Source organism: Muscardinus avellanarius (assembly GCF_963383645.1).
Source record: "Muscardinus avellanarius genome assembly, chromosome: 5".
Classification (NCBI taxonomy): Eukaryota; Metazoa; Chordata; class Mammalia; order Rodentia; family Gliridae; genus Muscardinus; species Muscardinus avellanarius.
The window spans coordinates 135,944,950-135,959,060 of record NC_137790.1 but is presented as its reverse complement, the minus strand read 5'-3'; the positions used below and the strand labels follow the sequence as shown (position 1 = coordinate 135,959,060).

At 53.2% G+C, this 14,111-nt stretch overlaps 1 protein-coding gene across 3 annotated transcripts in view; it reads right to left on the bottom strand.

The window, feature by feature from the left end:
- Nucleotides 1-211: 211 nt before the first annotated feature.
- Nucleotides 212-14,111, bottom strand: part of KY (kyphoscoliosis peptidase) — a gene marked incomplete at both ends in the record, with an annotated part of 46,978 nt that continues 33,078 nt past the window's right edge. For all 3 annotated transcript variants that reach the window (XM_080696945.1, XM_080696946.1, XM_080696947.1), the window contains 3 exons: nucleotides 212-1,107; nucleotides 4,425-4,615; nucleotides 6,497-6,685. In XM_080696945.1, coding sequence (XP_080553071.1) covers nucleotides 212-1,107; nucleotides 4,425-4,615; nucleotides 6,497-6,685 — 1,276 coding nt within the window. The remainder of the gene's footprint in view (nucleotides 1,108-4,424; nucleotides 4,616-6,496; nucleotides 6,686-14,111) is intronic.

Genomic DNA, 14,111 nt, shown 5'->3' with positions numbered 1-14,111 from the left:
TTTTCTCCTAAAGGGCCTCTGTCCTTTCAGCCACGGCCCCACCGAGGAAAGCTTTTAGAACACAAATGTCTCAGCAGCCATGGCAGAGCGGGGAGACTGAGGCAGAGGCCTGCGAGTGGCTTCATGCAGACTCAGCGGTCTCCGTGGCTCTCCGCATTTCCCCGTCCTCCCTGGGCTGACCGTGGCCCTGCAGGAGGCGAGGGGGGGGCCCTCACTGGGCGTTCACTTTGTATTTCAAGATGTAGGAGTAGAAGTTGTGGTTGGCATTCTCCAGCACCATGACGTACACCTCCTGGCAGCCGGCCGTGTTGCAGCTGCCCTCCCAGTAGCCCTCGTGGTTGAGGGTCAGGGGCCACGTGTCCTGCCCCTTCACCAGGGCTTTGGCGATGCCGTGCAGCTTCAATTTGAACGGGACGTTCCGGTTGGCAGGAAGCACACCCGACAGGGGTTCCAGCAGCTCATTGTCCTGCCCCCAGTTGCCGAAGCTCTCGGGGAACACGGGCCAGTTCACCTTGGTGTTGGCACAACACAAGAGGTAATTGAAGACAAAGACGAAGTTGCCCTGTTCCTGCCTCTTCTTGACAAAAATCTTCAGGGCGAATTTGCCGGCGTGGGGCAGCTGGACTTTCAGCTCTGTCCGCTTCTCCCGGTGCATCTGGAAGATGTAGCGCTGTTGCGTCTCTTCAGTGATGGGGCCATCATCCCCGTGTAGGGAAGCCAAGACGCTGATGCCCTCGGCCACCCCGAAGCTGATGGAGCAGCGCCCGTCACTGGTATGGATGACGGGGTCGGGGTGGGAGGGCTTCAGGATGCCCATCTGCTCTGAGAACCAGCTGGGGCCCACGGGCTGGTGAAGCTCAGCTGGCAGCCGGACACCCAGGTCCACGTAGTTACACTTGAGCGTGTACTCCAGCACCGAGCTGTAGATGTCGGAGTCGCCCTTGGCGAAGATCTGCAGCTTGTGGGTGCCCATGGTTGGAGGGAACACCTCCAGCTTCATGCCGTTCTTCCTGAGGCTCAGCAGCCCATGCTCCTGTTTGCCGTTGAGCATAAACATGAACAGTGTTGGGGCACAGCTCTCAATAGTGATCGTTGCCTTCCCATTCACTGTGGAGAGAAAGTCGGGGTCAGGTGAGATGGGTCCAGCAGGTGCTGGTAAATGCTTAATGGTGGGCTCCCTGGAGAAGACTCTGAGTCATAGTGTTTGCCCATTTCTGTGGTGTAAATATTTTCACCAAGACTGGCTCTAAACAACCAATGCGATGTCACTGAACGTGTTTGCCCATTTCTGTGGTGTAAATATTTTTACCAAAAGGCAAGAGGCAAATTCCCTAATGTACATGATGTACATTCACAAACATATCAAAGTCAATCACTAAGCCAAACATGAGAAGGAGGGAGCGTGGAGAGAATGGGGAGGGAATGGGTGAGGGCTATATGAGTGATGTGTGCACGGATGCCTGTACCATCTTGTACTCCGTTACGATGTTTTACTACAATGCACCAATTAAAAAAGACTGGCTCTAAACACCCAATGCAATGTCACTGAACATGGTATAGCCAGGTGCAGAGCACAGCACTGGAAGGGCTCCTCTATCCCATTTAAATGGATTTTTCTGAGAGAGCTGGTGGCTGGGAAGGGCTCTTGAGAAAAATCTAACCCCAGCTGAATGTGCCCCTCTCACCCATTTGGAGGAGTCTTGGCGTGATTCCAGAGTGGGGGAGAGGATCAAGGTTTTATTTCCACACAACTCCTTCCAGCATCTGTTCACTATGATGTCATCTGCTATCCTGCCAACCTTGTACCTTAAAAACGAGTTGGAAGGGCCTCAATTCCAGAGACTATGCCCAGAGGTCGGAGTGAGGTGTTTCCTGCTTTTCCCACCCTCATACTTCTCGTGGGAGTGTGCCTTAGATGTTTCTGGAATGGGACGTTGAAGAGACGGTGTGCTCTGGAGAGTCTGATATCTCTTCTCTCCCCTCACTATGCCATTTTGTCTTCCTGTGTCCTGATAATTATTTCTCAGAGGAGGGCAGTAAGTTCCCTGGCTTTTGTAGCCCCCGAGGATTGACCTGGCAGTAAACCCAGCCTCATCTTCTCTTGGGAGCTGGTCATCTGGCCCCAACCCCAGCATCCTCCCCAGCTTTGAGCGTGGATGGAGGCAGGAGGAGACAGATAGGCTGCCTGACCCATGCTCCCTGTTCGTCCTCCCCAGTCCTGGAGGCCCTCCCTTAGAGGCCCAGTGCAGGGGAGCCCGTCCTTAACCCCCAGGTGAGCGTGAATTCCCTGCAAGCGTCTCTCCTCACTCTGGCTCTCTTCACAGTGCTTCATTGCTGGGGTAATTAGTTATCTGAGCATTTCTGTATAATGTCTGTCCCCAGTTGGACTGTAAGCTCATGGGAAAGGCCCGCCACACTTCCTGCCAAATCCCAGGGCCTGGTCAGGTTGCCTGGCTCAGAGGGTTCTTGGCAAAGGTGTGCCAAATGAACAGGAAGACTTGAAATAAAGCACTGGCAACTCCTAGGACCCTGGGGGTAGGCGCTCATCTCTCTCTCTCTCTCTCTCTCTCTCTCTCTCTCTCTCTCTCTCTCTCTCAACTAGGGTTTGATTAAACCCAGGGGCATTCTACCTCAAAACTATACCCCCATCCCTTTTTATTTTTTATTTTGAAACAGGGTCTCACTAAGTTGCTGAGGCTGGCCTCAAACTTGCAATCCTCCTGTCTCAGCCTCCTAAGTTACAGGTATATACTACCAAGCCTGGTTCCCATCTCTACGTGTGTGTGTGTGTGTGTGTGTGTGTGTGTGTGTGTGTGTGTGTGTATGTAGTACAGGGGATTGAACCCAGGGGCCAATCTACCTCTGAGTTACATCCCCAGCCCTACTTTATTTTATTTTTAAAAATTTGAAACAAAAGGCCTTGCTTAAATTGCAGAGTCTGGCCTTGAACCTATGATCCTTCGGTCTCAGCCTCCCAGGTACTGTGATTACAGGTGTGTGCCAGCACGCCTGACTCCCATCTCCATTCCTAAGGTAAATGGCTACCACTAGAAAATAATTCTCTTATGCATGTCATGAAGATAGAATCAAGTTTTAGACTTCTGTACATGAAGAGATCTGGCGTTGACATTTTCAGTCTCTTGAAAAGGCAACTCAGCTCAGACACATTGGTTTGATGTTGTGGCCTGGATGGTTCTTTCCCGTGGCTCAGTGACCCACAGCAGACTGAACATCCTGCCATCTGACGCCAGTGCAGGAAAGGGCTTCTCAAAGTGAGCAGCCGCACGCTGTTATGTTAGCAGAGGAGCTGCCAGGCATTTGTAGCCGCAAAGACTCTGCAGGGGCCCAGCACCCGGGTTAAGGAAATCTTTGTGAGATGGGAGGGCCAAGCCAGCTGGAACTAACCCCGCCGACCCCTGTCTCCTGCAGTGTGGGCTTGGGGTCGGGGCCCACCCCTGCTCCAGCCTGGCTGATAGCCAACGTGACCTCCTGTCCATGATGCATATGGGATGGCGGGCCCTCTAAGGCCTCCTGTGTGCCTGAGCTACACACCTAGCCCTGGGGACCGGACACTGGGCCCTCAGAGAGGCATGGGAGACAGCCCTCTAGAGAAGGCCCCTCGAGGCCCACGATGATGGTTCTGGTACCCCAGGTCTGGCACCCCCATACTCCTCAGGCCAGCTATGGGGCTAGCTAAGCTTGGTATTCTGTATCTGGCTCGGAAAAGCTGGATCCTACCTCCAGATGGGAGGGGGTTCTGAGCAGGCCGGCCTGAGCCCCGTGGAGCCCAACCCTGGCCTAGGGGTGCCTGAGTGTGGAGGTTGGGGCCTTGCTGTGTCTCCTCATCTCTCCACTCCCACAGGCCACAGCACGTCCATCCAACCGGTTCTCCAGCTCCCACAACCCAGCGCGCTGGCCATCTCTTCCCAACCTTTCTCTGTCATGGTGAGAACTGCTTCCAACTGTCCCGGGAGAGTCCTGCGGCCCCTGAACTCTGATCGTCTACGGACATACAAACACTGGCTCTGTGGGTCCCAGACACTGTCCCCAGGAGGAAGAAGACAGCACGCCAACGCGTTCTTCTGGGCCTCGGAGCGGGTAGCTGTGTGTGTGCTAAGACAGTCCTGTTTTCTGCCATTTGCGCTGAGCGATGTCCACCCAGTGGGATCCTCCGTCCCTGACTCCCGTGAGAAGCCAGGTTGTTTGTCCCGCCCTCAGATGCTAGGCCAGCCACAGCCTTCGGACGCATTCCCTTCTAGGGTTATGCTACAGCGAGTGGGCTTCTGTCCCCGCCGGTGTGACCCATGGCCACGTCCTGCCGTCGCCCCCACAGGCCCAGCAGGGCCGCCTCAGATGAGCTCGCGGTGGCGCGGGCAGCAGCCGGCTCTGCCCCTGGGCTGGGCTGGCCGCCGACTGCCCCGTACCTGTTCGGATCATGGCCGTCTCCGGGCGGGCGCTGAGCATGCCCTTGTTGTAGAACTCGCTCTTGTGGTACATGTTGTTTTCAAACTGCCTCAGGGACTGGGGAGGCTTCAGCAGCTGCCAGTTCTTGTTGTCTGGGAAGTGGTCCTCGATGAACAGGGCGGGATGGGTGAGGAAGTAGAATTCGTTGTAGCTGGAGCGGATGGAGAGCTGGTCAGCAGGCCTGGCCGCCATCACCCGGCTCTGCGGCGGGGTGGGGCGGGATTCGGGGCGGGGGCTCTGAGGACCTTCTTGTGGTTGCTACACCCACAGGAGGGGCCCTGTTGGCACTGTGTGTGGGACCAGGTGTCGCCTCTCGCCCTGAGATGGAGATGGGAGACTCTTCCTTACTGGCTGCTTCTAGACCTTGGAGCCAAGGCTGGGTTTCAGGTCCCTTTGAAGAGGCCACTGCTTGAAACCGTGGCCTGCTCTGAGTATCCTAGGGGTCCAGGAAGAGAAACTGTTTCCCCTCCTCTCGGTGCCAAAAAGAAACTTGACGGTATGAAGGTGTAGCCGGAGGACCAGGTACGGGAAGTGGAAGCGTGGGGGGCAGGGAGCCGAAGTGTAAAGTGTGCCCCGTCCATCAGCACCGCCTCCGCACCTGTGGGGGACTTCTGTGGCTCCCTGGATCTGGCTAGAAAACTCGTGCTCCAGAGACAGGACATGGGGGTCAAGAGACATCACTGCACTCCAGGAAAGTGGCCTTCAGACCAAGGGGGCTGAGAGGGTGACAGCATGTGTGTCTGTGCGTAGGATGTGTGCACCTGCAGCTTTTATTTGTCCTGGGTGTAGGAGTGTCCATCAGGGTTTTTTTTTTTTTTTTTTTTTTTTTCTTTTCTGGCACTACGATGGGACCCAGGGGCATTCTACTTCTGAGCTGCACCCCCAGCCTGATTTTTTATTCTTTTTGAAAACGGTCTCACTCTGTTGCAGAGGGCCTCACTAAGAAGCTGAGGCTGGCCGCGAAGCTGTGATCCTCCTGTCTCAGTCTCCCAAGTACTAGGATTACAAACGTGTGCCACCATGCCTGGCATCAGTTAAGATGTAAGTGTGCTTGTCATCCCAGCATTTAGGAGGTAGAGACTGGAGGACTGCGGTTCGTGGACAGCCTCAGCTACTTAGTGAGGCCCTTTGGAACTGAGTGAGACCCAGTTTCAAAAATAAAAACACTAAGAAATAGGGATGAGGGTGTAGCTCGGAGGTACAGTGCCCCTGGGTTTCATCCCCAGTACTGAAAAAAAAAAAAAAAAAAGATTTGAGCTGCAAAAGTCAGAACGTTCTCATTTTTCTGAAGAAAAAGGAATTGGAGCCACTGGTGGCTACCGTGATCCACAGGAATGTCGCGTATGGCTGTAGGTTCAGGCTGGCATGGACCAGAGCCCTGTAGACACACGTGGTCCAGTGAAGCCCAGCCACCCTGCAATTCTGCGGCCCACAGGGACTCTGAGCCACCTGCAGCACCCCTTCCCATCAACCCCAGCCCTTTCCTTGGCTCAGAGAGAAGGAGCCTGGTTTCTGTGGGGGAAACAGGAGGACAGCCTGGTGTCCGCTGTGCATGTGAGGCAGGCCGAGGCCCGAAGGGGGTCTGTTGGCAGCTAGAGAGCCACGTCAGCCCGGTTTTTCCCAACAGGCAGCCTGTGGCCAATGCTGGAGGTTCTTGGGGTTTATGTAAAAGGAGCTGTAGGGAGTCAGAGAGACTCAGTCAAGGAGCATGACGGTGCAGAAAGTTCTGGGCCTAAGCTGGGCGTGGTGGCGCACACTTGTAAACCCAGCACTTGGGAGGCTGACATAGGAGGATTGCAGGTTCACGGCCAGCCTCAGCGACTTAGTGAGGCCCTTTGTAAATCAGTGTGATCTTTTTTCAAGTGAAACAATAAAAAATAAGGCTGGGGGTATTGCTCAAAGGTAGAATGGCCTTGGGGACCAAGGCCTCACCAGTGGCCTCAAACTATTACACACTCCATCACAGCCTGGCGAGGACTCCATCCTCTGTGCCTCCCCCCACCCTGCATGCCCACCAGAGACTTGCTCTCACAGGAAGGTGAACTTGGAGGTCGTGGTGTCCACCAGGCCGCTGCCCCAGGTGCTGTCCAGCAGGTGCCAACTCCCCTCTAGGTACACCGCGTTCCAGGCGTGGTCAAACTCTCCAGAGAAGCTCTGCCCCGTCTGGTAGCCAAAGCCCTTGGAGTAGCCGGGCACGGTCACGCACTGCACGCCGGCAATCCTGGGGGTGGGATGGAGGTCTGAGGGGCGCTTCCGCTGGGAGCCAAGCCTCCCCAAGTCTGACTGTCCATGGCCCCAGCTGCAGGCGAGCCTGTACTCCGTCTTTCATTTTCCTACCTTTGACACACATACGTGTGGGCTGGGGGCTTTGATCTCAGGGGTGGGGACACGGGGGACACAGTTTTCGGCTGGTCCTGCGAGTGCAGACTGGCCGTAGTCTCACTGTCTGCCCTTCCCCTGAGGCCCTTTGTTTATTTTTATTTTTTATTTTATTTTTTGCAGTACTTGGTATGGAACCCAGGGGCATTCTATCTCCAAGCTACACCCCCAGCCCTATTTTTTATTCTTTATTTTGAAACAGGGTCTGACTGCGTTGCAGAGGGCTTCACTCAGTAGCTGAGGCTGTCCTCGAACCCATGATCCTCCTGTCTCAGCCCCCCAAATGCTAGCGTGCGGCATCACGCCTGCCCGGCTTCCTGAAAACCTTTAAATCACTTTCAAAATGTCTCCCCAGAGCCAGCCTGACATCATCTGGGAGCAGCTCTTGAGATGGACAAAAATGAGTATAAGATGAATGGTGGTCTCAGGAATATGGGGACCAGAGAGACTATGATGTCCCAGTCACAAAAGCTACTCATAAAGGTGTGACGGAGACTGGGGAACCAGGAAACCTGGGAGGGCGCTGGTCCTGAGGGCTGAAAAAGGCGAGCCCTGCATCCCGGGCTGACACCCCCAAGTCCATCTGCAGGCAAACTGGTGTCCTGGGCTCTGGTTGAGGGAGGACTTGGCCAGCTGCCAAGAAGCTTCAGTCTGTCCTCTGTGAACACGGTACAAGAACTACCCTGGTGCACGGTCATCCGCTCACTCCTCTGGGTATGATGTTGGGTTCTCGTAAGGAGCGGAATTGCTGACCAGCTAGCCCAAGCTTGGGGGTCTTGGACAATGTCACCCTTTGCATGCTGGAGTGACTTTCTGGGAGCCTAGGCTGTGCAGAATGGGTGCTGGTCACTTCTTGGGGACCACACACGACTAGACTTGTGGAGCTGAGACTCTGAGGCCCCGGCTTGAACCGTGAGCACCATTCCAAGTAAGTCCCAAGCGAGGTCCCTGGCTATCCTGCCCCGGCCGGCTGGCCTTCCTCCTCAGTGGCCCTGCCCCACGTGGCCGCTGAAGGATGGGCTATGGGGATAATTCCAGGGGCACCCTGTGTTGGCCCTTCTGGGGCCTCTGGGTGAATTAGAAAAAGCAGCCCTTTCCCGAACAAACCGTTTTCTTGCACTTGTAGAAAACAGTTATAATAAGCACACCAATCTTTGAACTCCTGGACATGCAGGGAGCCCCTCAGATGGGCTCCTCTGGCACCCGCAAGCTGCCCAGCCCTCTACGCAGCGCTGACCCTGTGCACCCTTCAGAGGAGCGAGGTTTGTCGCCCAGGACATTACTGGGCTTACTGAGGGGCCGGGTCCTGCCATGGGACAGGCCTGCAGCTTCAGTTGTTCCAAATAATAAGGCCCTGGGGCCTCTGGGTAATGGGGTGAAATGGTCATGGGTACTATATGTACAAGGGAAATTTTCCCCATGGAAATGAACATTTAATTAAGAGTTAGTGGGACATTGGGCTCACTATTACCAATCTATACCTACACATTATTTGAGATTTTGAAATGTGAGGTCTTGAAGGTTAACGGGTTCTAATCTCCCTGCCGTTGACGTGAATGTGGTTTTTGTCTTACCATATCTGCCTTAGCTGTCTTCCACCTGCTGAGCCCAGGCCACACATGCTGAGGCCCCCACGGGTCGGGGAAGCTTCACAGTCCCCAGAAGAGGTCTAGGCCTCCTGGGTTCTCTAGGGAGTCCCCTGAGGACACACCAGCTAGGCCTGGTGGGGAGGACTTCAGAAGCGCTTGGGGGACACCAGTGGCAGACAGCCCCTGCTGGCAGGCTTTCTCTGCTGGTAAAGGCCTAAGATGACCCCCAGAGCAGAAAGGCTGCTCGGAGGCAGGAGGCTGAGGGCTGCAGGGCGGGGGAGAGGAGCGCACTGGTGGAGCGCCCGGAGCCTTGTTTGTCTGAAGCACAGAGAGTAGAAGGTGGTGGGCCGTTCTGGAGGGGCCTTGGGGGGCAGGGTGCTCTCAGGATGCGGAGGCCCGGAGGTCTTTATAGCCTTTGAGAAAAATGTCAGCCTAGAGCAGAGGGTGCGAAGCGAGGCCGCAGGGTGTGGGCTGGAGGCAGGGTGAGGGAGGCCTTCCGCAGGGCTGGGAGCCCAACCCTCAGAGGCTGGGGTAGGAGAAATGATGTTCTAGGAAGGTTTTAGCTGATGTAATGTTAAGGCTCTACAATCAGTACGATGTCTATGTGTAGGTAATATATGTGCATCCATGGGGACTGAAGGGGCAGGAGGAATGAGAGAGAAAGACAGACAGACAGACAGACAGGCAGAAGGCAAGAGTCACCAGAGCAGCCTGGTGTAGTGGAGCACGTTTGCAATCCTAGCATTTGGAAGGCTGAGACAGGAGGATCCCGGTTCACAGACAGCCTCAGCTGCTTAGTGAGACCCTTTGAGACTCAGTGAGACCCTGTTTCAAAATAAAGAAAAAAAAAATAGGGCTGGGGATGTAGCTTGGAGGTAGAATGCCCCTTCATTCCATCCCCGGTACTGCAAAAAAAAAAAAAAAAAAAAGTTGCCAGGCCTCCGCATCCTGAGAGCACCCCCGCCCCCCCACGGCCCCTCCAGAAGGGCCCACCACCTGCTCAGTAACAGGACTAGAGGTGATTTTTAACTAACTTGTTAGGTTTCTCCCTCTTCTCTACATTTTCAATAACGATTCCGAGTTACTTTTAGAATCCAGAAAAAGTTGTGACTGCTCCTTAAATAGTCTTTGAATTCTTCCCCATGGTCCCACAGCGGGTCTGTGCATGTCCATTTCTTTCTTTTTTTTTTTTTTTGGTGGTACTGGGGATGGAACTTGGGGACATTCTACCTCTAAGTGACACCCCCAGCCCCATTTTTAATTCTTTATTTTGAAATAGGGTCTCACTGCGTTGCAAAGGGCCTTGCTATGCTACGTAGCTGAGGCTGGCTGCTAGGGGGGGCGCTTAGCATCTCTGCAGTCTCCAGGTGTTGGGGTAATCTGGGCTGATGCGGGCGGCCTGGACGTGCTCCTGCTGTCCTGAGCAGTGTGCCCAGGGGGATAGTCACCCACCGAGGGGGTGAAGAGAGGGGAGACCTGGAGAATCAAGGGGGAGGCAAGGGTGAGAAGCTCCCCCAAACCAGGAAAGGGCTCCAGGCAGGAGCGTGTGTTTAACAGGGATGTCCACTGCGCTCTCCAAGCCGGGCGGGGTGGCCGGCAGGTCACTGGGCCTGGACAGGAAACCCGGGCTTTAACTTGCAACTTGGAGGGTCACCTCCACCATGACCTTGCCAGGCCCAAGAAGGGCAAGTAGGAAGATTAGCATTAAATGATCTCCAGGGCGCAATTCTCCTTGACAGCCCCAGGGAGAATCTGGGAGAGCCTTGGGGGCTCCCTGGGGCAGAGAGAAGATGAAAAGCCCTCAGCTGTGGGCTGTGCTCGGCTTGACTGGGACACCAGGGTGTTTTACTAGCTGGCGGCCGTGAGCAGGATGAATGGGACAGCGGAAAGAAGAGTGTAAAGCATTACCGTTAATCATCTGTAGTCTTCATACAAAATAAGGTAATCCATATGTATAACACGATGATTAGAGAACCCGTAGGGATCTCGAATCCAGTCTCTGACTGCTAGTCAGGAGGACCCATGACCCTTTCAAGTCGTGGAAAGACCAACGAGAGGCCGGGTGGTGGTGCATGCCTCAAATCCCAGTACTTGGGAGGCTGAGACAGGACGATCACAGGCATGAGGTCAGCCTCTGCAATTTAGTGACACCCTGTTTCAAAATTTAAAAATAAAGCTGGGCGTGGTGGCGCACACTTGTAATCCCCCGCGCTTGGGAGGGGGATACAGGAGGATCGCATAGGTTCGAAGCCAGCCTCAGGTACTTAGTGAGGTTCTCAGCAACTTAGTGAGACCCTATTTCCAAATAAAATATAAAATAGGTCTGGGAGTATAGCCTGGAGGTAGAAAAGCTCCTGGTTCCACTCCCAGGACCACCAAAAATAAATAAATAAATAAATAATAAAAAAATAAAAAAGGGCTAGGGTGGGGTGTACCTTGGAGGTAGAACATCCCTGATTCAATCCCCAGTGTGCGCACGCGCGCACACATACACAACCAAACCAAACCAAACCAAGCCAGATAAAAACTCTTAACAAGCCAGGGTCAGTGGCGCACTTTTATAATCCCAGCTGCTTGGGAGGCTGAGGTAGGAGGGTCCCAAGTTTGAGGCTAACCTGGGCAACTTAGCAATGTTCTTCTTAAGGGGTACACACTCTGCCGGGGGGCAGGCATGGGGGAATACTATCCATGACACAGCGTGGCCCGATACAGCTAGCGCACACAGGGATGTACATATTCCCCCAATAAGCCTCGGTGGCCACCCAGGACAGGTTCCTGGTGGAAGGAGGGCCAACCTGCAAAATGCTACAAAAATCCTGTGCCTAAGCAGAGCCCGGGGGTGCTGGCTCACAAGAAGGGGACTGACTTTGCCTGCTGGGGCTGAGGACCCTGAGGGCGGGGCCAAGGATGAGAATCATTTCCCCTTGCTGAAGAGCTCAACTAGCCAATCTCGAGCTCCGAATAGTGCCTGAGGGCATCTATCTAACAACCTCGGGCTGCAGAGCTCCGCTTTAACTTTTGACAGCTTTGACAACCCCACTGTCAGCTCCACAATGGTGAGGCTGATGTGCGTCTCAAGTCTTAAAGGACTCGTAGATAGGGGACGCCCCGAGTGAGTGTCCTGGGGCACCTGGAAGATCTGCTGGAAGCTCCGGCCCTGTCCCCAGCAAGTGCCAGGGCGCAGGAGCCCAGCCAGGGAGTTGTGGAGGCCTGGGGACCAGAGGCTGCGTGGAGACCACCCGCTTGGACATTTTGTTCTAGAGAGGCCCGCAAGAAGCCAGTACCGAGACCCGGCTTGCCCGTGGAGAAGCCTGAAGTGGCGGTTCCTGTTCTGCGTGCATTTTATTATTATTGAAAAGAGATCTGTTTGTCTCATTTAGTGCAGTGCATCCTCAGGCATTAAGTTAGCAGGCGGTGGGTCAGGCCAGAGACTGTTATTTTATAGTGAGATGGTCCAGGCTCTGCTGCGGGCACGGTGAGATGCTGACTGCAGCCAGACCCCTGCCGGGCCCCAGCAGCTGTGTGTCTGCAAGGTGGGCGGGCAGGGGCTGGGGCCACAGTGGATTCTCCCAGCTGTGTCTCTTTCCCAGGAGCCAAGTGATGGGGGGAAGGGAAAGGGGAACCATAAGATAGGTGTGGTGGCTCACACTTATAATCCCAGAATTCAGGAAGCTGAGACAGGAGGATCTGGGTTCACGGACAGCCTCAGCTACTTAGTGAGGCCCTTTTCAACTCAGTGAGACCCTGCTTCCAAATAAAAGTAAAAAATAGGGCTGGTGGTGTCGCTCAGAGGTCGAATGCCCCTGGGTTTCATCCCCAGTACCGCAAAAAAAATTTTTTTTTGCTATAGAGATGTAATTCATCTTTGTATCATCCTTTGGTGTTTCTATAAGGATAGGAAGAGTTTAGATGTCTCTTTCAGAACTCTTATACAACAGATTTCACAATAATTTAAAGCTATCCATCTCCTGGGGAATCTGCAACTACCAGGAGGCTTAGATGGTGACTCTTTGGCGGCTTTTGGTGCCAAGTGGTCCTCTAGAATCTCGGAATGTCATCTGTCCCAAAGCCGCCATCCGAGTGTGCATGACGGCTGGAGGATGGGCAGCAGACCCACTGACATCTGATTGATGACAGCCAGCCCCCTCTCCATCAAAGCCTCCGCCTGGTAATAAGCTCCTGCTTATCTAAAATCTCTGGAAAAATCTGCTAGTGAGTGGTGCTCGGGCCATGATAACAGGGGGAGAGAATCTACTGGAGGCTGGCTCAGTGGCGGGAGCCTGGGGAATTAACCTCGGCCCCTGCAGGGAAATTAGACAAAATCAATTAAGGCTGTGGGCAAGGGAGGCGAAAGGAGAGACATTAATGCTCAAGGATAGAAAGTCAGAAAGGAACGGGGTCAGCAGTCACAAGCGAAAGCTTTAACAACATCAGAATAAACAGCAGCAGCAACAACAACAACAACAATAAAATCCCCACATAGGTAACTTGGGAAAGACAAAGAAATGAATGATACTATGAAAAGCTCTGAATCCCCACCAAATGACTTTATCAAGCCAGTCCTGGACGTGGCCATCACAAGGAGGCCGAGGTCCTGACGGGAAGCAATGTGGCCCGTGGGTACCATTCTTGTTAAGTGGTCACCCTGACAACCAAGCAGGGATAAATCAGCAAGTGTGAATTGCATGTCTCCAGTTGTTAGAGTATTAGCTAACGAATTTACCAAGCATTTGGCAGTTATTTCGGAGGTCAAGGGGAGCAATGGGTTACTGACCTCCAGAGCAAAAGTTAGAGGGATTTGGGGGAACTGTGAGCTCTGGTCACACATGCAAGACCATGTGAGAAATTTTTGTGCGTTGTAATGGTCAGGTTGAAACTCACTTTAACTGATGCAAAATGTTGGGATGTATTTTAATGATCAGCTGCGGCCAGAATGTGGCCATGGTTAAGTATCTGGGCCAGGGAAAAGACACTTGTCTTAAGTGACAGTTTCACTTAAGACAAGTGTCAGTTTTATGCATCTATGTGGGCTGGTCTGTAGGAAAGTTTTGTGGAGCAAAAATACTCCCAGTACTCAAGAAAGACAGGAATTGTTAAAAAACCAACCAACCCACCAGCCAACCAACCAAACAAACAAAAACTCAGCGGCTCTAAAGTTAGGCAAGCAAACCCCAGGCTGTATTTTCTCGCTCAGTCCTATGGTCCTGCCAAGTAGACAATATGGTTCCCAGGATACAGATGGGAAAATAGAGGTTCTAATAGATAAAGTGACACTTATAAGCAGGGGTTTGGGGACTGGAGCCCAAGTCTTCCTGGCTTTCAATCTGGCACACCTATAGCATACTAGAAAGTTTTACTGGATAAGGAAACATTTACCTTACAAGTTAAAAAAGAAAAAAACCAAAAAACAGAAAGCTGGCATTTTTTTTGGTGGTGCACGTTTGTAATCCCAGCATTCGGGAGGCTGAGACAGGAGGATCACGGTTCGAGGACAGCTTCAGCTACTTAGTGAGGCCCTCTGCAACTCAGTGAGACCCTGTTTCCAAATAAAGAAAAAAAGTAGGGCTGGGGGTGTAGCTTGAAGGTAGAAGGTCCCTGGGTTCTATCCCTAGTACCGCAAAAAAAAAAAAAAAAAAAAAAAAAAAAGGAAAGAAAGAAAAAGAACAAACATCAGGGGTT